The sequence below is a fragment of the Gambusia affinis genome, linkage group LG12 (genome assembly GCF_019740435.1).
Source record: "Gambusia affinis linkage group LG12, SWU_Gaff_1.0, whole genome shotgun sequence".
NCBI classification, from domain to species: domain Eukaryota; kingdom Metazoa; phylum Chordata; class Actinopteri; order Cyprinodontiformes; family Poeciliidae; genus Gambusia; species Gambusia affinis.
Genome location: NC_057879.1, coordinates 17869263 through 17891271, shown reverse-complemented (window position 1 = coordinate 17891271; position 22009 = coordinate 17869263). Strand labels below are relative to the sequence as shown.

Here is a 22009-nt window from a genome sequence, read left to right as displayed (position 1 = left end):
ATATATATTTGTTTAGTTTTGTTTTCCGTGTCTTTGGCTGCAGGAGATTTGTTAAGTTTTGTGGTCAAATAATTTCCCCCAATGCTTTCTCTCCTAGGAGAATGCATTTTTCTTTTGTTTTCATTTCCAGGTAATGTTCTTTTTGTTTTACTTGTCCACTGCAATCTTTTCTCTCCCTGTATTTATGCAAAACCTTTGTTTTCCACCTTCAACGAACCTCGACAGATACGTTAGTGAGGCTGAGTCCCCTCTACTGTCTTACCCACTAATTTCAGATAAAATTATATAATCTTTCAAGTTTTTTTTTTTGATTCACTAATTAGATTAGCACATTCCTAACTCCCTCACATTTGAACTCTTCACATTATTAAAAAATCACTGAGGGTGGGGGAGCAGATGCTCCTGGATGTTGGAAGGAAAAGATTAAACTGTAAAGAAGGAATTGAGCATTTGCTAAAGCTTTACCTAAACTTTAAATTGGCTGGCCTTCAACATTGATGAGTTTCTTATGTCCAACACCTCCCAACACTTTTTGAAAACCTGACTGTCATCTCTCTGCAATCTTTTCAAAATTTATTTTGAAAAGATTCTACTACTTGAAAAGATTCTACTTACAAAATTTTGCCACACAAAATTTTAGTGTATATTAGTGTATAGTGTATATTCTATTTATTCATATGGGGAACTAATGAAGATAACTAGTGTGAATGCTGTTCCTCTGCGTTTTTCACAACTTATCTATTTCTGCATACTTTGTGCCATTCCAAGCATTCAGCTTTTCTTGTATTCTGTTCATTCAGGACATTTTGACTATGGTCAGTTGGTGTAGTTCATCAAATATCAAGCTTTTTGTAATAATCTTGGGCCATATTGAAATGAATGGAACATCTCATCATTTCTAAAATAGTTTGACAACTTGCCAGTGATGGTCAACTTGCTTCTGACAGCATTTCAGTGTTTCAATGATATATAATTCTTGACAAAAAAAAAAAAAAATCCTAAAACTTATTCAGTTTTTTTCAGTGATGAGCACAAAAAAAAGTCTAGTTCAGATTGAACAAGCAAAGAAGTTTTTATTTACAAACATAAACAGGCTAAGCATGTCACCCATGAGTCCTTACTCACAGAGTACTGAGTGCATCTTACAACAGTTTCTTTGGGCTTGCAGACAGAAAGAAGCATTTTTCTTTTACTTTAAAAACAACACAATCAATCTTTCTCTGATGAAAATTGCTTTTATGATCACTACACTGTAAGACACCATCTATGTGTATAGCAGCACCAAATAGCATGTTTTAGTTTACACTTCTAATGCAGTGACCTCTCTGGTAGTGTGTGAGACATTTCAAAGACTTATTAAGAACAGACCAGTAAATGTAATTGTTAAGCAGCTGAAGTTGATTACAAAATGATTAAAGCAACACATTCAAGTTAAAGCAAATATTTGATCCGATTTTTCCGCGCTCCCTGCCTGGGCCCTCGTTTTAAACGGATTCCTCACAGAGGTCAACAGTGGGCTAAAAACAAACAGCTCCTTTTGCCTGTAGGAACCCCGGTGTCTTGTTCAAGGACACTTCAGCAGAGAAGATATATTTGCATCGTAACGCTCCCTCCACCCCCCAGACGTCCGAGCACACCACTGCCAGCCCTGTCTGCTGGTTAATGGCATTTCTAGCACGCGTTAACAGCTCCCGCAACAAAGCACCATAAATGTGCCAGCAATACACTCTAACATAGAGCACAGGAAATCTGACACTGATAAAAGCGTGTCTGGCCTCAGGGAGTCCGTAGCAAACATTTAAGTGGTAGAAAACGATCTGAACAAAAAAGAGGCTGCATCTTCTTTGCCCGTGTACAAATACTAAGAAATGTCCATGCAGATTTCTCTGGCTAGAAAGTGTTCTGACAGGATCAAAGGTCCAATTAAATTACACGTTTAGCTTATTGTTCTTCTGGGTTAGTTCCCGAGATGGGTAAAAAATCTTGTGATATGCCAAAAAGTGCACTTTCATTACAAACACTTGCAAAAAGATGAGTCACTCCCGAGGAATAACAGTCCTGCTAGAAACAGCAGCTTTAAAAAAGGCTTTCTTAAAATATTTTAATGCTGCTGAAGAGGTAAGACAAGATTTATGAAGAAGCAAAACAATATATATATATGTATATATAAAAAAATGTTCTCTAATCAACAAGAGAAAATTTACTTGAAGTAAAGCAGATGAGATACAAATTGGTAAGAAGTCCATGTAGTGAGAGTAAATATGAAAAAATAAAAATAAGAGTCTTTTTGGCAAATCATAGTGAAATGAGAGAATAGAAGGGTTTCATCTGTAGTGGTCACAAGGAGGAGGAGGATGAATCCTAAAGGGTTGTGGGGGGAGGATCAGGAGAACCCAGCTGCTGTCCTCCTGATGGTTTACCAATGCTAAGAGGTTTGCAGCAGGCGTCTGTAGTGAGGCATAACCTCGTGTTCGGGCAGGTGCAGGTTGAACTCCAGTGCTACCAAAACGGGAAACTCGAACGCTATCAGCTCTCTGCGGTTCACCCGGAATCGCTCCTCCAGTTTCTGTAGAGAGAATTCACGAGAGGACACTCAAGTTGTGGATCTCTGCAGCTCCTCCAGCGTTACCATGGCAGTTATGGCAGCTTCTCTCATTATTGTTGTCCTTCCCAGTCTGTCAGGTTAGGTGGGAGGTTTGCAACTGTGCTTTTTCCAACTTTATTATGGACCTATATACTGTCTTAGATTAAATCTAGATTAAAAACCTAGCTGTTTAGAGTTGCTTTTGAAACACGATCAATGAAACATTAACCAATGAATGTATGGTGTGTAATGGCGGCAAAATGTAATGTTCACATGCAAAACTCATCCTTAAAACTTCTACTTTTAATTCTCTCTGTTTATGCACTACTTAGCTAGATATAAATTGCAAATGCACGTCTTGTGGCAAACTGGTCATTTCTGCTAAGCTGGAGAATGTTCAGAAACACCTTGGCTGACATACATCCGTCAGTATTCTTCCAGTATTTTTAAAACCAGATTTTCTGTCCCTTTTTGCTTGAGCTCTATGAGCAAACATAGGAAAATCCTTACACTTACCTCTTTAGACTTATTTCACCAAATAAATCAGAGTAATTTTTGCTCTTTCCTCTACATAGGCAGATACACGTGTACGGTGTATCTGCCCGTACATGTTAGCTCCTGCTTTAGCTTGCTTTCTCTCATTAACCAGCCTACAACTGGTGATGCAACTGAATGCACTAAAAAGCCACCTCAGCGGACTCTATGATTATTATGAGAAGACTGAACCTGTCCCCTATTAAAGGACCTCTACATGACAAACTGCAAACATTTGTTTTCTGGTTGTGTGGACGAGAAGACCTACATCGATAAGAAGCTTGACCTCGTGTTTCTTAAGATCACCGCCAATCTTGGCTGCCAGGAGGACGCAGGCTCCAGCGCAGAGTTTGCGGTTTTGTTTGTTCAGCTTGCCTTGAAAAACGAGTTTTTCGAAGTAGACGAAAGCCATGGCCACAGTCGGCTCCTCGTACCCGCATTCATCCTGGGCCAGTTTTTTTATCTCTCTTTTCAAGCTGTGAAAAAGTTTAAGTTTGAAGAAGAGAAGGGGATAAAAAAAAAATAGCCAATACTGACTAAGACAAACTAGAAGTAACACATCCTATGCTCATGCTAATTTAATTTCAAATGCAAAAAGAAAAGAAAATTTTAATTCTTGACATTCTGGATGGTTTACCTCCGTATCTTGCTTAGAGTGAGACGAATGTGGGGGAATTTCTCCTTGAAGGTCTCATTCATGTCCTTTTTCAGGTCAAAGGGCTTGACGTATTCGATGACCGTGGTCTGGAAGGCCAAAGAAAAGAAACAGAGACAGTGTCACCCAGTGATCTTTGCGGATAACTTAATATCCTCACGTGTGAGTGTTGGATTTCAAGGTCTGATGAAGAATCTGGACACTGGCTTTATCCAGGACACTTAAAGGACAATCTGGGACACTGATGTTTTAGTAATGTGAGAGAACCAATGAGCAGTTGATTGTTTTAGCTTGTTGATAAGAACATTGTTTTATTTTCAGGATTTTCCTAAGTCTTGTCAATGAAACAACAGGTTACAATGGCTGCTAATTCTCTGTTATAATGAACAGTGCTGTGCAAAAGTATCAATACCTCCATCCTTTTTTTTATTTGTACTTTTTGTCACATTACAGTCACAAACTTAGGTATTGGGAATTTTTGTTGCAGACCAGCACAATTAAATGCAGAATTATATAGTTAATGGAAAATATGCATTTTATATATATATATATATATATATATATATATATATATATATATATATATATATATATATATATATATATATATCTTTTTTACAAATAAGGATTTTGGGTTCCTATAGCTTGTGTTGCCTAAAATTGATAAACCACTACAAATTCTTCAGCATTCATTTAGTTTACACACAATTCCATCTTCCTCTAATCTTCTTTTTTTTTTTTTATTGTACATCTATTAAGAACCACAACCATGCTTTCTGCTGTCTACCAAGTACCCCATGTTCTTGAAACACAGAGAACACTCTTGTTCCATTCCAGTAGTAAACACAATAGCCATTGTTGTTGGATGCTGGCTTTTGCTATTGAAGGAAGAGAGAGTGTCCTTGACTAACATTATAATTATATCCGTCCTTGATGTTCATTCAGCAAGTCAGAGGAAAAAATTAAGCAAAGCAGGAAAATATAAGGAGGGAGTTTAGTCCTGTAATCCCTTTTCCACAATAAAACATCCGCTCTTTTATGAGGAAAAACAAAAATGATCTAGTTTTTAAAGCTGCTAAACAATAGCAGAGATAAAATGTTCTATTTACTGCATTCCATTGGATGAGAAACAGAATCACTGGCCTTGATGATTAGAAATTGTCTGAAAATATTCCAAAAAAAGCTGATACTTTAAACTGTTTTTTAGGAATAAACTGCAGACAAATCTTTCCGGTGTTATTCTTCCTGGTGAAGACGGGGGATGCTGAGCACAAAAGGTCAAAAAATAACTGCAGTGGAATACTGAGGCTACGTGTCGAAGCGGAGAAGAGCCTCTTCCTATTTGTTTTGAATGAAAACAACCTTCCCAACCCGCTCAGAGGCTGTTGTTGCTGCTGCTTGTAGTGCCGTGTTAGACGCAGTATCGTCTCACCATGTAAGAGGGAAAGATGAGCACTCTCTTGTGCTTTCCACAGGGCCACTGTGGGTCATCCAGCAGGTTTGGGTCATACTCGCGAAAATCTCCAAAGTCGTTCCCTGCAGAGTGGACCAACAAACAAAACAACATGAGCTTAAACCTGGAGTTTGCGTGTGAACGGCTTCCTTTAAGAAGAGTCTAAGTTCACTCGCCTGTGTCCAAGCTGCTCTGGTTGCTGTTGGCTCTGCCCAGACTGAGGCTGCGGTAGCTCGCGTTTCGAGACTGAGAGAAGGACGAGGTAGAGTCAATGGTGTTCCTTCGACCGCCCAGAGCGTTGGTGGGATACAAGAACTGGGTGTACGAAACAGTCTGAAAACAAAAGAATGTTTATCTGAATATTAAAATACCAAAAGATTTCCGAGGTGGAATGCTAAACTCCAGACATCCCAGCCTATTTCTATACCAGAGAAATTTGTTTTCAATGCAGTAGAGAAAAAATAAATAAACATAGAGATAATTAAAATCGATAGGCACAGCAGATTAAGCTCCCATATTGATACTTTAAGCATAATGTTTTGGTCCCATAAGCCTTCTTCAGACTAACAGCAGTGTGCCTGAAATGCTCTGCCTGATAAAATCTGATTTAATGATTTCTACAGTAGATATTTATGACCCACAATCCAATCCAGTGGATTTTTGAACATGCATATCGCTTACATATGCAAAATATTTCAGCAATATTTTGCACATCGCTTTTTGATATACAGTGCACAAATGTGTTATTTACATTCATATGCATATGATGCAACATGATACAGTATCAAAAAGAATAACAGGTTTATTTACAGTTTGTCCTGAAATGTATCCATCCCATTTACAACTGGCTTTACGTCAGTATGTCTGGGTAGCTAGTTTATTCATTTAAAATATCTATATGAAACATCCCACAAGTGCATCCATACCACCTAAACTTTTTCACATTTTGTTTATTTACAACCACAAACAGAAATAACTTTTTTATTTTGTACTCTTGATAGACCAAAGAGAAGGATACATGATTTATATTTGAATATTTTTTTAACTAAGTAAAATATACATCTGAAGAAGTATTTCATTTATTTGTGATAAGCTCTGCTGAGACAATACTTCAAAGAACTAACTTGAGCAGCAGTTGCAACTCTAAGTGCTCTGGGCTTTTGCTCATCTAGATAAAGAAGATTTCTGCTCATTTTTCTGAGTAAAATAGCACAAGCTCAGTCAGATTCAATGGAAATCGTCTTAAAAGCATTTTTTTAAGTGGTGCCATAGATTCTGAGTTGTATCTAATGCCTGCAGGACATGAAGGTCCTTGAGGACCGGTGTCCCTTTGAAGTCCTTGATCTAAACCTCAGCTGTCAAAGTTTTCCTAAAAGTTTAACTTTTGTCTCGGTCTCAAGTCTTTAACAGCTTCAGACACGTTTTCTTCCACTCATCATCCCAAAAATTCAGAGAAGCTTACCTCACCCTTCTGAAGAAAAGTTTCACCCCATAATGCAGCCACCCTCTAGAGAAACATGGTGGTGATGAGTAGTTTTAAGTTTCCCAACAAATAGTTTATGGAATGTATCTCAAAAGATTTAACTCTGGTCTAGGCAGACCAAAGCACTTTCTTCCACATTTTCATTGTGTCTTCTATATGGTTTGTGCCAGTTCCTGCCAATAAGTCTATCTTTTAACAACAGCTTTGTCCTGAAAGTCATGTTTGTGGAGTGAGCGGCTAATGTTGTCCTGTCAGGTAGATTTTATTAGGAGAAGGCTGAATATAGATGCAAGCTACAGTGAACATTTTTTTAAAAACCATGAATCATTTTCCTTCCTCTTCACAATTTTAAAATACTTTGTGTTGGTCTGTAACCCAGGATCCCACTGAAATTATTAAGGTTTATGGTTTTAAGGTGACAAAATGTAAAAAAAAAATGTAAGGTGTATGAAAGCTTTTGCACATACTTCAAAATATTGCATACTTTCTAATCCAAGTCAAGAAGACAAGTTTGATCTTCGCAGATCTTTGATGGCTTCTCACCTTTCCATCTGCTCCCAACTCCACTCCCTCCAGTCCAATCACCATTTCCTTGGCACTTACGCCTCCTGACGGGTGACGCTGACGCCCTTCCGCCCTTATGTCCCTAGTGAGCACAAGAGTTTTAGAGCTCCCACCAAACAAATCATGCTGCAACTCGTCCAACCCCCACACTCCCTCCCTCTTGTTTTAGCCCTGCTCCATCTCATCTTCCTTACACACTCATGCTCTACTTTACACATACAGACCCAGTATCGATCTGTGCTCATCGGCTGGCCTGGTTTCTGTTAACGGCTCGTGTTTTCAGGAGCTTCTCGGAGCACTCTTAAATAAATTGTGCCCTGGGGAGGCAGGATGGAGGAGAAAACTGAGCCAAACTCTGTCAGCTGCTGCCTCACCCAAGCCCGAGATGCCATACTGATGTGGGAGTGTGTCCTACAACAGATGGCTGCAGAGCCAAATGTGTGTCAGTGGGGCAACGTGTGGGCAGGTTGAGACTATACACATGCTGAATAAGCTAAATATTTCTGTGAAAAGATTGTGCACAACACACAATACCCATACTGATGTCTGAAAATACTCGTTTTCCAGCCACACACCAATGGAACAAACATATTTTTTGCTGGGCTAAAAATGACTAACTATATATAGAAAAGCAACTGCAGTTTTTTCAATGAATATATTTTTTGTTATTTCCAAGTAAGTTGTTCGATTACATACTAATAATAAACAGCTCCGTAACTAGGTAATGAATCATTCTTACTTTTAGTATCCAAAGCAAACAAACAACCCATGCCTATAGCCAAATTATTTTTTCTCTAATATTAAGCACAAATGCACTCTGACAGCCAGAGACATGTGCTAACACCGTAACTGTTTGTCTTCTGACCCCTTATCGTCCCTGTTACAGTCTTGCTTTCTGTTTAACTCTGTATCCATATGCACACACATAAATCCTGTGGTTTGGCGACACATGGCATCTAATCAGTTGCAATAAAAACTGTGTTATCAGACAGACAAGCAGTGCAAGGCACGGTGTTGACACGTCGCAGGAAAAGAGACCCCAATGCAGCATGGCAGCTTTAACCAAATAATGGAAAAAAAAAGTGGAAAAAGATGAATGGATTCAAGCAAGAACATTTAAAGGACAAAGACAAAACATAGAAAAGTTTCTCCTTTGTTATCCTGAAAATGAACAATGAATTAATGAGAAGGAAAAGTTATTCAGCAACATGCATGAATCTCAGGTTTTATGTAATCTGTTTGTTAGTGTTTCGGTTCTTATCATGTCAAAGCAAGCTTTAAAATAAGTGAAATCACAAGAAAGGTAATAAAAATCTCAAGCTATTAGATATTTCAATAAACACTTTATAAACTATCATATAGAGTCTCAACGCCAAGTACAGGAGGTTTGAGCTTCTTCAACTTTACGTGTAAGAGCATTTATTGCCAACATCTGAAAAGGTTTAAGGCTTTTACATAGGATTACATTTCCACCACAGCCCACAACCAACAGTACAGCCCAACGACCCAGAGCAGAATATGTGGTTTCATACTGCTGTTAAACATAAATATTTGATTTCCCTCAGCTCAACCTGAAACTTGATGTTTATTTACTTGTCATTTTCTTATAACAGATGGACTCCTGATCTAAGGTGCTCTGTTCAGTTTTGTTTGTCGCTCTGCCATCATTTCCCCCAAATGCAGACGGTTACAAGCAACCTATCTCATCTAAGCAGGGACTTGTAAATTCTGTCAGTATGGGGTTGTGGCCAAGTCAATGACTTGGTGAAATAGTCTGGACTTCCTTAGATAGAAAGAAATTTTTTTAAAACTACCTTTCATAGAATTGACATAAAAAATGTAATCAAAATGTATAACATGATCTACTAGCAGAAAGACAATACTAAAATTATATAGCAAAGTAGTCTTACTGATGTAATTATATCTATATTAATTTAATTGACTGTTCATGTAAACAGTTGATTTTGAAACGGCTTTGTTGGTGTAAGAGAAGAAGTTTAGAAGCTCTTTAATAGCCAGCTGATCAACAGTGTGCAGCAAAGTGTTGGGAGGGGCAGTTCATGTTACTATGCACATGCAGCCAGAGAAAGTTCTTGTTCTTCCAACACCGTCTGCCTTTCGACCACAAGAACAATAGATTTTTGTAACCAGAACTTTAGAACTCTAATGTACCATGATGAAGTTTACCTGTGAAAGCCTAAATAACTATATTTAAAGATATCCTTTTAAGAGCCAATAATTTAAACTGTTTAATAGCTAAAATATTATTTTTTTTTGACTCAGGCAGGGAGGAAGATACAAGTCCAGTTAGCATAAATATTTTTCTAAACTAGCAAAAACAAGTACAGTACAACAGACTTTTCAAACCCCTAAACTTAGTGCATAAATCAATGATTTTCTATGACACATAGATAGAAGCTTAAACGGAAATGGTGAATAAAATAATCCAATTTAGGGTAAGAACTTAATTACAAAATGTGAGAAGGACATGCTGATCTTCAGTAGAGCTCTTTTTGGAGTTCACTTATACTGCAACATGTAAGCAACTATTCAGAAAAGATGTGTTAGTGTTAAATATCAATCAACAGTTTCAACTGAGTCGTCTGGTGCAATTCTGTTCAGCATAAAACAAGCAGCAGACATCTAACTGAAAACTGCCAATATGCCTCAAAAAGCAGGCAAATGTGTACACTGACAGAGCAGAAGGGGCTTATTAACCTTTGACCCTGCACTGACTGGTTGGCTTAGGGCATTCCACAAATACTCTGAGCCTGCTGTGCTCTGCACTAAACCTCAACATGAAGCTTTTCTTTCTGTGCATTGTATTCTCAGTTGTTTACCTGGCCTGTTTCCCTTTCCGCTTCCTCTAAACTGTGTCATCAGTTAGGGGTCAGAACCAGTTTTCAATACAGCTCATCTATATGCAAACCAGGTAGAACCCTTTTATATTGAATTCTAAAAACAGAAATGTGTTAGCTGGAAATCAGCTCTTCTATACAGTGGAGAACTGTAAGAGTGGTAGAGAAGAAACAAAAAAAGCATGGCTTAGAATTAAGCCAAATAATAATGCAGTATTATAGTTTCAGGCTTTAAAAGACTACATCTAAGAAGAGCAATAACCCCAGGAATGGTAAACAGGATGGACAGCAAAGCCAGCTATGGTCAAAATTAATGTGTGGGGGGGGGGAAGGATGAGAGCCCACAAGCCACCAGAGCAATTATGACAAAAAGCAATAGAGGCAACAAGCAGAAAAGCTATCTAGTCTATTAATACTTACACATGTATGCACACAATTAAGCCCTTGAAGCCATTTTTCAGCCCACTTTGTATTTATGATACCATCATAATAAAAAAATGCATCAGCCAAAATCAAGCTTTGAAGGGAGAGCGCGTCGACAAAGGAGAAATATGGGCGGAATAAAGGACAGAGGGAGTACAGGATGGGCGGAGTCATAAAAGTACGGCATGCCGTCTGATACATACCCTGCTTGGCTACAATCTTGATAGGGCAGGATAGAAAATACACTATAGAAGGATCTTCTGCCACTGATAAGGACTATCCTATGAAAAAGAAAATGGTGAACAAGCTAATGAGCATCTATCTGGTGAAGATCCACTGGTTGAAGTTGGAGAAAGATGGCAGGTAAAACATCAGAGTAAAGAGAAGACTGAAAACCTTCACTGTGAAACTTTGATATGTGGTGTGTGCAAAAGCTTTGCATCACTACTAGTTCTCAATATTTCACTTCTAATGAGAAATAATACAGAATACTTTACTGTTTTACAGTAATCAACAAATCTTCAGACCCAGTGAGCCAGATGCAAAAAAAATGGTTTGTTGAAAGTAAGTCCCCATACCTGACATAGTCAGAGAAATGCTGTTACTAGGTTTCTTGAAACATAATTTAAGAACAAAAGGTTCATAAAATGAAAAAGTAAGCTGCTGCTGAGTGTATGCACTCTAGAAAATGTCAAAGACATTTTTTTACCTAGCTCTTTTATGACTATACCTGAAAATGCTAGAGAATCAAAAACAAAGATGATGCTATTTTGGAATAAATAACACTATTCCTACTCCAACACTGGGCTTTTAACAGCATGAAAATCTCTGGAAATCTCTTCCAAAATATACTTTATACAATGGGTGTCTTTAAGCGCCGTCATGAAGAATTTGATGCCTATTGGTTCAATCCAATCCTAAGTATTGAAACAGTGTTCAGATCTGGACATTTCCAAATGTCCCGATCCAAGCCGAATTGGACAACTTTTTATATAAATAAGTAAATAAAATCAATGTTTTAAAACAGCTTTATGTTTACTCAAGTTATCTTCTTCTGATATTAAAAACCGAAACATATAAGTGAGAAAAAAGTAAAAGCAAACACCTATAAATGGAAGAAAATGCTTTTTAACTATTTTGTATGCAAGTATTAGATGGTTTAAACAAACAGCATTTCCCCTGAAAATTGTCAGACATCAGGACTGTAACAAAAATAAATGAGAAAAAATCTTCCGAAAAGCAAAATTGTTGCTTAAAGACTTTATATAGTAAGTCAGTAATTAGAAAGAAACATGATGCATTTTTCCAATGACTTATTGTTCCCATTAAAGCTGACCAAAAATTTTAAAAACATGTTAAATACTTACTTCAAGAATTACTTCTCATAGACATAAGGTCACTCTATCAAATAAAATCCAGTTCGTAAACAACACCAGTACCAAGTTGCCAACTTCTTTAGCACATTAATTAATACTAAGCATATGAGGGCAAGAATGAGTTCCTCTTTAAAAATACGATCAGTCACCATCTTTTCTAACAAGCTGTGGACAAAATTGCTTCCTTTGTATAAGCCAAATGTTCAATAATGCTCTAAAATAGAACATAAACTTATACCTATTTAGATGAAAGACCAGCATTCAACTAGATCTCAAATCTTCATGAGACGACCTGACCAGCAATAAAATACTGAGTCTCTGAAAAAGTATGACTGAGTGTGTGTTCAATAATCGTTTGAAGATCAGCAGAATTTGTTTGACGTGAATGATTTCTGTGCTGCAAACATGCTTAAGAGAACATGTGATGCCAATATGAGATTCAGCATTCAGCAGTGAGACAGATTGTGTGATTTAAAAGAAAACTCAACAGTGATCGAAAAAAGATAAAAAAAAAAAAAGAAAGTTCATTGGATTACATAAATGAACAACCAGATGGGATTTCCAGTTTTGTTTGTTTAAGAGTCAGAGCACTATGCTGTGAATGGACCGGGCCTGTAATGTGAGAATAAAAACCAAGCTGCACTTCATTGACTGGGGCAGCCTGCCATCATTCAGTGAGAACTCTGCTTTGACTGGAGGACGGCTCTGTTTGACTTCATACCTTCCATTGTGCATATCGTGTTGCCGCATGTTCTTTATGAAGTGGATCTTCTTGAAGCTCTTTGGTCGGGGTGAACCCGATAGGGTTCGACATCTAAAATACAAAACAAACATAGCAGTCGGAAAGGAAAAGAAAAAGCAGAAGACATTCCTCCAGTTAATGTGGGGAATTTTTGCTTGTACCTGCGTAAAGGAGCATTTTCCTCAATGTCTTCTAGAGTTTCTAGTGAAGAGCGCTGAGAGATGAGTCTCCTCCTGTGAAAACAGGCAGAAGAACGCAACCTTAAACTTAAGAGGATGTGAATTAAATTTCCCCCATCGCATTAACAGAATAAAATTTTATTTTGTGGAATAGTTCCAGCAAAATGACTACAAATATGACACAGCAAAGAAACTTAACTGAAGGTCAAACAATGTCAAATGCACCATAAAATGTTTTAGAAGCTAAAGAAGCAGTAAGGAGCAGTAAACACAAACATTCCCAAAACATCAGTTGTCGGCAAGTAGCAACCTTTTCAAGAAAACCTTGTTGAGCTAGAAATAATACTTTTATTTTTCAGTAGCTAGATTTTCAACTCACAATCTGGGACCTATGTGTGCTCTGAAACCAAAGAAGAAAAACTGTCACAATGTTCAAATATTTGTTTATTAATTAAAGTTATGTTGTTTACATAACATTCACCAAATAATTGCATATTATATATCATGCATCTCAAACTCAGATATGAGTCTTTACATTTCTTTTCATTTTTCCAACAAAAACCAAAACATGGGGACATCTGAAAACATACATTTAATAAATTACAATATTTTCTCCATCAGTCTTTATGAGCAGAAGCATTTTTGTTGACAGAATCTAAGCATCAAGTTTCTGCATTAAAGAAAGACAAGCCAATTATTACCAAATGATAGTAAATATGAAATGACAGCAAAACGGATGTTTAGATAAAAGTTACATTTAGACATATTGTAAAAAATTAAACTAAAAACAAAGCAAAGTCCATATTACTGAATTCATGATCAGTTTCAGGTAGAACTTTAACCAGGCTATTTGCCTTTAATTGTTTTCTATATTAGTAGAGAGAGATCTTTGTTAAAAAGTCATAGTTTTGACTTAACGCTCTGACATCAACTATGACAGTTGATTAATACACAAACTGTCATGTCTACCATCTATTACATCAGCACTGCATGCTTTTGTGGTCAGTAATCTCCTCAGTCTCATAAAGAGCACATAGTATTTCCCAGGATCAGAGCTGCTAAGAGGATAACGAGCTGGCTCCTCGAGCCTTTTGTGTAACACATTTGGTCACAGATGGCCTTTATTTCACACTTTAGCTGCTTGACTAAATTCTGCTGCTGCAACGCTTTTAGTATGTGATCAGCTGCCAGTTTCAGAAAATAAAACCCACATGTGAAAGCTAAGTATTCCAAAGCAGTTTCAAAATTAGGTTATAATTGCATGATTAGCACCACAGAAACAATGCTGTCTAACAATTTAGTCTGACTCAAAAGTTTTACAACCCCCCAAAATTTAAACAGTGAGAAGTTAACCCATTAATGATCTAAAGCAGTGGTCCCCAACCACCGAGCCGCGGTCAGGTACCAGTCCGTGGACCAATTGGTACCAGGCTGCGCAAGGAATAATTAAATATGTCAGTTTTATGTATTGAGTCTGGAGGAGCTTATATTTTGAAAATCCTAAACCGGATGCTGTCGGTTACGTCTTCCACGGCAACATGCTGCAGAATGAGTAAGAAACAACCCCCCCCGTCGTAAGAAACGACGGCATCGGTCTCGGTCTCCCCCTATTACTCCTATATCTCCCCTCCCTGGTCCACAGAAAATTTAGGAAGGGTTGACTGGTCCGCTGTACTAAAAAGGTTGGGGACAACTGACCTAAAGAACTGAAATACTACATTTTTCTTCTGACTTCAGTTAGAACAACAGTGTGGAACTGATCCTCCCTTTAAACGTAAATATGAAATAGTGGAGCAGAAATGAATAAATGTGTAAGATAAATGTGTTTGATGGTATACAGAGCTAAGAAAAAAACAAAATACAGACCATCAATCTCTTATCAAAAAAAAAAAAAAAGAAGAATAAAAAAATTGCCCAGAACAATAATCTAAGTTTAACTAGAAAGAATTGAAGTGACATCCACTGGGGCTCTGCTTATGCGTCATAATAGAAGGGGGTCTGGTCTGACCTCTGACCCAGGGTTGAAGGAGAGTGATCATGTGATTTATGCCCAGTCTTTAATCATCCTCCTCTCAGACACGAACAGGCAAAGTAATGATCCATGGCTGCAGCCTTCCTCGAGGGGCATGCTTTCTTTCACAGAGTCACTTTAATTATGGAATTGCCTAATCTTCCAAAAAGCCACTGGAGCCATTTTAAATAATTGATATTTTGCAATGCATTTATAATTAAACAGTGACATTTCCTCAATTGCTACAGTTTGTTGCTTTGGTGTTTTAACCTTTATCATTTTATTCCTGCAGCCTCGGTTTTAAACACATGTGGGTTTGCTTAATCAATGTATGATTAAGCAAGTGTTTCTTTTAAGAAAATTTTGCAATATCTGTTGCATGCACAAAAAGCTAATTCTGTTCCTGTTTGTCTAACTGGTTTGTTGCTCTCAGTATCACAGAGATAAGGAAAGATAAGTGAATTTCCCATATAAAAGTATTATATTCATTTTAAAGTAATATTGGACTGGGGACTCTGCAAATGTCTTATCTTAAGTGATAAAAACCAATCTTGATAAGAAATGGTTACAACAATTAGTCTCTTCTGTGAGACATTTTGTCCACTTCCAACTCAAATCTCTGTAAATAGAAAACTTCAAAAAGCTATTTACTAGCAAACTAACCATGATGTTTCCTGTTTGCTTTGTCGCAACTCCAGCTTTCATATTTGAACTCTGATTCAACCACTGTGGATGAACAGCTGCTGTTCTTAATGCAAAAGATGTTTCCCTGGCCAGCACAAATCCTGGAGACAAAAACAACAGCATGGCCACTCATTCATTCTCAACACAACTTGAGATCAAGGGTCAGAACAATCAGTGTCTAGCCCTTCAGTTAGACATTAACTGGTTTGAGTACGGCGCTTTGAAAATGGCTTGTAGCCTCCAGTTTCTTTTAAACAGTCCCTGTTATTGTTGCCTAAGGTAATTTTGCCCATGCATGACCTCAATTCATGCAGCATTACATCAATGAATGCAATGAAATTATCTTGTAATAAAATGTGCATAAAAGGGATTTCCAATCTTGCTCAGTGAGTTGAGCATAGTTATAAAACAACAGAGGGTTGGAAGTGGAGATTAGAAGGTTTCACACGTACGACCTGTTGGCAGTTTGCCACAGGACATGGTCTTCCATTTTGCAACAGAGTAAAAGTAAATGTTAAGGTCTGGTTTTATTCGCACATAAAAGGCCCTGCGAAGGGGGAAGTGGGGACTTGATTATCTGATGAGAGGACCTAAAAAACAAATCTTGGGGAGCTGAGCCTCTCTGATCCTCGAAAGGACCGGAACAAATGGGATACATGAGGCAACTTAAAATATAATTGGGCACAAAAGACAATAAGAAAAGTTCATAGCGTCTTATAAACATCCACAACTGAAACTGTTAGTTTATAATTGGCAAGCATAGCAAGTAAATATGTGAGGAGAAAAAAGAAAAAAATTCAGCTCCTTGTGGACTTTCTGACCATATGTTTCACAGCCCAGACATTGCAAGACTCTGAAGGAAAATAAAGCCTTCTTATATAACTCTGTGATCATGCCAACCATGACCTCACCACGCAACAATCGACCTCATAACCAAAGATATGTGAACTAATCACACAAAACATGAGCGGACTATTATGTTGGCTCATACTCCCTTGTTTCCAGCCAGTTTGTTAAATCACTGAAAGTACAAGTTTCTGGATTACTGCCGTTTAGTGTGAACAAAATTAAAACAGGATGTGAGAAGCTTTTGTCCGACTGTGATGGAGGAGGAAAAGACAAATGGCTATAATTGTTCTACACCTCCAGCATGCAGCACCAGATGGGAAATGGGGTTCTATATTTAAAGCTCGGCTCTTGGTGCACTGATTTATGATGAATATATACTGAAGAGTGCAAAGAACCTAAAGTTAATCATCATATTTCCACATTAGATTCTGAGGGTTTGAAGAAGCCCCTGGCCTCTAGGTGAATCTATTCTGGAGACACATCAGAGCCTCCGCGACTTCCTGAATGGGAGCAGGACTCGAGGCCAAAATCTCTGAAGAGAGAGTGTGTCTCTAATTCCTCAGAGAGAGGAAGCGGAGAGCAGAAAATACAGAGCCAGGCTGCTTCTCAGAAAGCATGGGCATCCTGCCTCTCCCAGCCAGGGACCTCTCGTCATGTTTCCACCAGCTGCCCAGGGAAAAACAAACCCAGCCCTGTGTGGAGAGCGCTCGTCTGTTCACGCACCCGTAGAACATGGTCGAACTCCCACAGCAGGTTACTCATTTCTTGGCATTAGAATTCCTTTTATGCGAATGTCCTTCAAAAGCAGGACACAGTCAGAGTTTAGCAACTTTATACTGAAATTATTAATGGAGCAACTGGGGTGAGAGTTGTAGGGTTGCTCAATAACAGCAAAATGCAGGTCTCCATTAAGAATATCTTATCTCTAAAAATTCTTCTTGAATTTTTTCAAAAGTAAGCATAAATTAAGTTTCAGCCCAAATAAAAGTTATTCTTCTGTAAGGTTTAGGGGTCATAATGGACACTGGGAAATGTTTATAGGCTACATGAGCACCTATCTATCCTGAGATTTCTGGTAAGGCATTTAGTTTTAATTCGTTTTCTTAATCTTTGTTTCAATAGATATTTAAAGTTCAAATTCATGAATAGTGTAGTTCTCGTAAAACCTTACTAGTTGTCTTTTACCAATCTATAAAAGTATTACCGGCAATTTTGTCAAGATGATTACATTTTTAATCACCTGCCTTTGAACACTACAAAGTTCAAAGGCAGGTGCAACTGCAATAATCCTAAATTCTGTATTCTTTGAAGGAGGTAGAGCTTCAGTCTGGTTTACAATCCATTGTTGATCATTTCATAACACTCTGAAACTACTTAAAGCTGCAGTATGTAATGTTCAGAAAAAATATATTTTTAAAATATTTGTTAAAACCGTCACTGTCACTACTATGTGATAGTACAACATGAGACAAATGATCTGTAAAAAAAAAAATAAAAAAGCTATATGCAGAAATGCACCGCTCAGGTAAGAAACAACCAATCATGCCAGGAGGAAGGTCTTAGCGCCATCAATCACACTCATGTACATGCTGCTCCTCAATGTGCTAATGTGTGTGCTTTGTTGCCCTGCATTTGTCTGGTGACCAGATGTCCACCAGAAGACAGGCAGCCCCAATGTTAGGAGAAGTGGGAATGGGAGGATGAAGGGATGGAGACATTCAACAACCTTATTGAAAGCAACTTTTTTCCTAACATCATGTGTGTCCTGTGTGTTTTAGTTATATTACTGCACATCTGATTATACTGACTCTGCAACATTAGCTGTCAGTGAAAACAGAAGCCGCACCAGATTAAATCAGGCAGACATCTATAAGATATAGGGCAGAGGTTTTAGAGTAGCAATATTTAAGAACACAGATTTAAATATATTTGCGTAGTTATTATTGTCTGATGTAGTATTAATAACTTAACTGTAAGCTTCTTTTAGAATGTGCACAAATGTAATTTTCTCCCTGAATCTTCTCACCTTATTTCAAATGGTGTAAATTTATTTCTATATTATCATTCATCTTACTTGATTGCATATATTCATTATGCATGAAGAAAGATTGTGTCCAGACAATATAAATGGGTTTAATTCCAGATTCTTGCACTGATTTGTAAAAATAGATTCATGCAGTGTGGTACTTTGGTGAGAATCTCAGCCCACATCAAAATTTGAAAGAGAGTTTTCCCCTCCTCACCATTTGCACAAGCCACTAAAAGTGAATAAAAGCAAAATTATGTAGGCCACCACAGCACGCCCAAGAAGGGGAAATAACAGTTTACTGAGTGTTTCACCATAACCCAGAGCTTCCTGAAGATGTGTGGCAGAGACACCAGAGGGTGGAAAGGATTTAGCCAGATGGGTGAGGTGGGGGGTTTGGCCAGAGGGGCTCTGAATGGAAAAAAACTGAGGAGAAATGAGCTGAAAGCAGGTTGAGAGTCATTAGAGGACTGACATCTGTCTTGCTTCTGTGGTCAGCCGAGACCCTCCCTCAATCTCAAGCTCCAACACAAATATTAAATAGACAAAAGGGGGCAAATAAGAGTAGAGAAACAGCTAGCCACTGCTACACGTGGAGTCGGACAAGGGTGTAGAGTTACAGGATGTTTACGTCACACAGAGCAAAAAGCAAGTGTGGGCGAAGCTGTAAAAGTCAGTTCCACAAAAAGAAAATCACACTGAAAAAAAAAAAAAAAGATGCACAGAAAGCAAAAGAGAACAAAATAAAACTGAAACCAGCTGATTCCCTGTGGAGCCAATGAATCTTGGTGAGTCATGGCCATGATAGCACCTACATGGAGTGCAGCTGAACTCTCCTCCTGTTGTGCTTTGTTGTGTCCAAGCTAAGTGTGTTGCCTGGAACTGAGTGCACTTTTCGAAGCGGCTGACTATACCAAATCTTCACGGAAACTGGTCAGAATGTTCATTCATTCATGTGGAAAAGCAGGAAATGAAACAATAATTGCTGAACATTCCTTGGGTTTGTTACGGTTTCAAATCACCCGTCAGAAGACATTGTAGTTTGGTTACAAAAGAGCCAACTTTAAATGTAAACCCATGAAATAAAACATTTCTTTTATACTTCTTATCTTAACCCCAAAGGTACTTGGTGTCACTTTGTTTCCGTGTTTTCAATTTGTCACAGCAGGCAGACATCAGGTTTATGAATGAAACCATACCTCACTGTCTGTTTACGAGCATGGAAGTTAGTGAGATCTGAGATATTTGGACGTTTTTCTTGGAGTCCTTTTTTTTTGTGAAATACAAGTTGTTTATCCACATTCTTAACTTTAACTTGACTGAATTAAAGAATTTCTCTTGATAAGAATTAACTGGAGCACAAAGGACAGCTGCAGACCTGCTGATTGATAAATACATAGTGCAGATGGGACAACCACAACTAACTTATGCTCATAAAAGTCTTATAAAGGAAATATTACTTAAAATTAATTAATAGTATATTATTAGAGAAATTGTATGCTTTGATGTAGACAATCATAAAAATGACAGCTGATGGGACAAATGTCCAGATAATAATCACAAAATACCCACCACCTGAATATTACACCACAAGAGGTTATTGCTAAATACCGGTAAGTTGACTGTCCACAGACTGCTTTATTCAAGAAATGTAAAGTTAAATGGAAGGAAAAGTGTGGTACAAAAGTTCAAAAGCAACATGGATAATCACAACCTGGACGTGATTGTGAAGCAAAGCACATTCAACAGTTTGGGGAAGATTCACAACGCTTGGACTGCAGCTGCAGTCAGTTTTTCAATTTTTATATCTACTGTGTTATTTAAACGTTCGGTGTATGTGTTTTTACCTTTTTTTTTTTTTTGCTCCAACACATGAAAATATTTGTTTGATGGAAGTTTTGAAAATTTTGCAAGCAAATAGTGTTTTTACTATCAGGCAGATGTGATGGTGACGTCAAGGTTGTCTAAGGGGGACCCCAAAAAATTTAATTCTGCTTTGGGAACCTTTAGAACACTTGTGCCTTTTTGCACATGTGAGTATTACAGGTTGGAAACATCATTCAGTAAAAAGGATCAAGAAACTTTTCACAGAGATATTATCAGACAGGTTGCAGTGCATTTCGCAAAACACCACAGAATGGTAAATGAGAATATTACATAAGACGACTTCAGTTGTCCAGCAAGGAGGAAATCTACGGAGGAAATTTTCAAATATATTAAGAAAAAATTGTTATAGAAAAACTTGCACGAGTGACAAATGCATGTTTTTGACAAATGTAATGTCAAAAACATGCAAAAGCGATGCTATGGTAGATGGTGATTTTAAGTGGATTACTTTGTTCATTTTTACCCATGCAACCTTGAGCCACTCTTGGAAAACATGCAATGGGACAATGCATTCATGCAAAGGCACTTATGAAGTTAGAAACACCAGTTGCTTTGCTTAAAATTATTACAAACACTGGAGATGTGAGAATGCAGAATATTAACTAGTAAGCAAAAAAAAAAAAAAAAAAAATACCAGACGTGTTGCAGGGCGTGTCTCCACACACCACTCAGTGAAGAAAAGCCACTATTTACATTTACCTTGACCTCTGCTGCTCTATCTGTCCGCCCTCCAGGCTGAAGCTCGGGGAGAACTGCCTGGAGTAGACGGCAGGAAGGACTCCCTGAGTGTAAGTCTGCAGCCTCCCTCTGGTTGCCACTGGGACCGCGGAGAAAGGCGAGTTGAACGTGGAGGGCATAAAAGCGTCGCCCTCCGTGTCTGCAGCCGCCGGGGCAGCGGCGGAACCCGTTCCACAGCTGCCCCAGCTGGCGAGCCGAGACTGGGTTGCTAAAGCGAGCGCCTGAGTGGCCGTGGTCGCTGCAGCGGCAGCCGCAGAGGCAGCTGCAGCCTCGGCGGTGCCAGCAGCGCCGTGCGCCCCGAAGCGTTCCAGAGAAACCAGGTTCTGTCTAGTCCGTGCTTCCAGCGAGTTATCCTCCTGGTTCTGATCGTCTGCATCGTCTTGCACGGGTCGACCGTCTAAAGAAATGTTGCTGAGAAAGGACAGCGCTGCTTGCCTCCTCTTTGGGTCTATGCGTTTCCGTGTATGCTCAATGCTGGGGTGCTTTATCTGCTGAAGCGTGGCTGTGGATGTGTTGCTGCTCGTGGCAGCCGCCATGGTCCGCTCCCAGCGATCAGAGTGTCGATCTTACCTTGTGGACATGAATATTGTTCTGATCGTGTTTGTGTGGGTGAATGGAGGAGCCAGTCTTTTAAGTACATGCGTTTAACTGGGTGAAAACAGGGAGGTCACGTGTGTGCAGTATTGTGGCAGCACAGGGAAAATCTGGACCAATGAGCTTTGAGGAAGTCCAGTTTTTTTTTTTTTTTTTTTTTTTTTACCTTTTCCTGACTGCTGAAGCTTCTCTGTTCTCTGACAGAGCATACCAAAATTACATACACTTTATCAGGATATTTCCAAGCATGGATAAGATAGATAGATTTTCCTGCCACGTTAACAATTTAGCTTCACTCATTTAAACAGTAAATCTTAAACACAAAGGTGATCAAACTTTCTTTTTCTTTCACCCAGGCTTGTTTAAATA

The 22009-nt window shown here is 38.3% G+C and overlaps 1 protein-coding gene across 2 annotated transcripts; it reads right to left on the bottom strand.

Moving 5' to 3' along the window:
- Positions 1-1047: 1047 nt before the first annotated feature.
- On the bottom strand, positions 1048-21713 carry cables1 (Cdk5 and Abl enzyme substrate 1). 2 transcript variants are annotated; one of them, XM_044133986.1, is made up of 10 exons: positions 21008-21713; positions 12834-12905; positions 12652-12744; positions 10758-10835; positions 7253-7355; positions 5403-5559; positions 5206-5309; positions 3756-3862; positions 3387-3594; positions 1048-2566 (listed from the first exon to the last, which is right to left on the bottom strand). In XM_044133986.1, exons 1-10 carry the CDS (start codon positions 21580-21582, stop codon positions 2426-2428), a joined length of 1638 nt encoding a protein of 545 aa, XP_043989921.1. In that variant the 5' UTR covers positions 21583-21713; the 3' UTR covers positions 1048-2425. The 2 variants fall into 2 exon arrangements, with proteins under 2 accessions (XP_043989921.1, XP_043989922.1); XM_044133987.1 differs by lacking the exon at positions 10758-10835 and having other exon boundaries at positions 21008-21710.
- Positions 21714-22009: the final 296 nt, after the last annotated feature.

Bases quoted from the DNA above. Each gene is read 5' to 3' on its own strand.
- cables1 (XM_044133986.1), bottom strand. From the start codon at position 21,582: ATGGCGGCTGCCACGAGCAGCAACACATCCACAGCCACGCTTCAGCAG. The intron at 12,906-21,007 runs GTAAATGTAAAT...CTGTTTTCACAG, and splicing joins ATAGAGCAGCAGAGGTCAAG to GAGGAGACTCATCTCTCAGC. The intron at 2,567-3,386 runs GTAGGTCTTCTC...TTCTCTCTACAG, and splicing joins AGGTCAAGCTTCTTATCGAT to AAACTGGAGGAGCGATTCCG.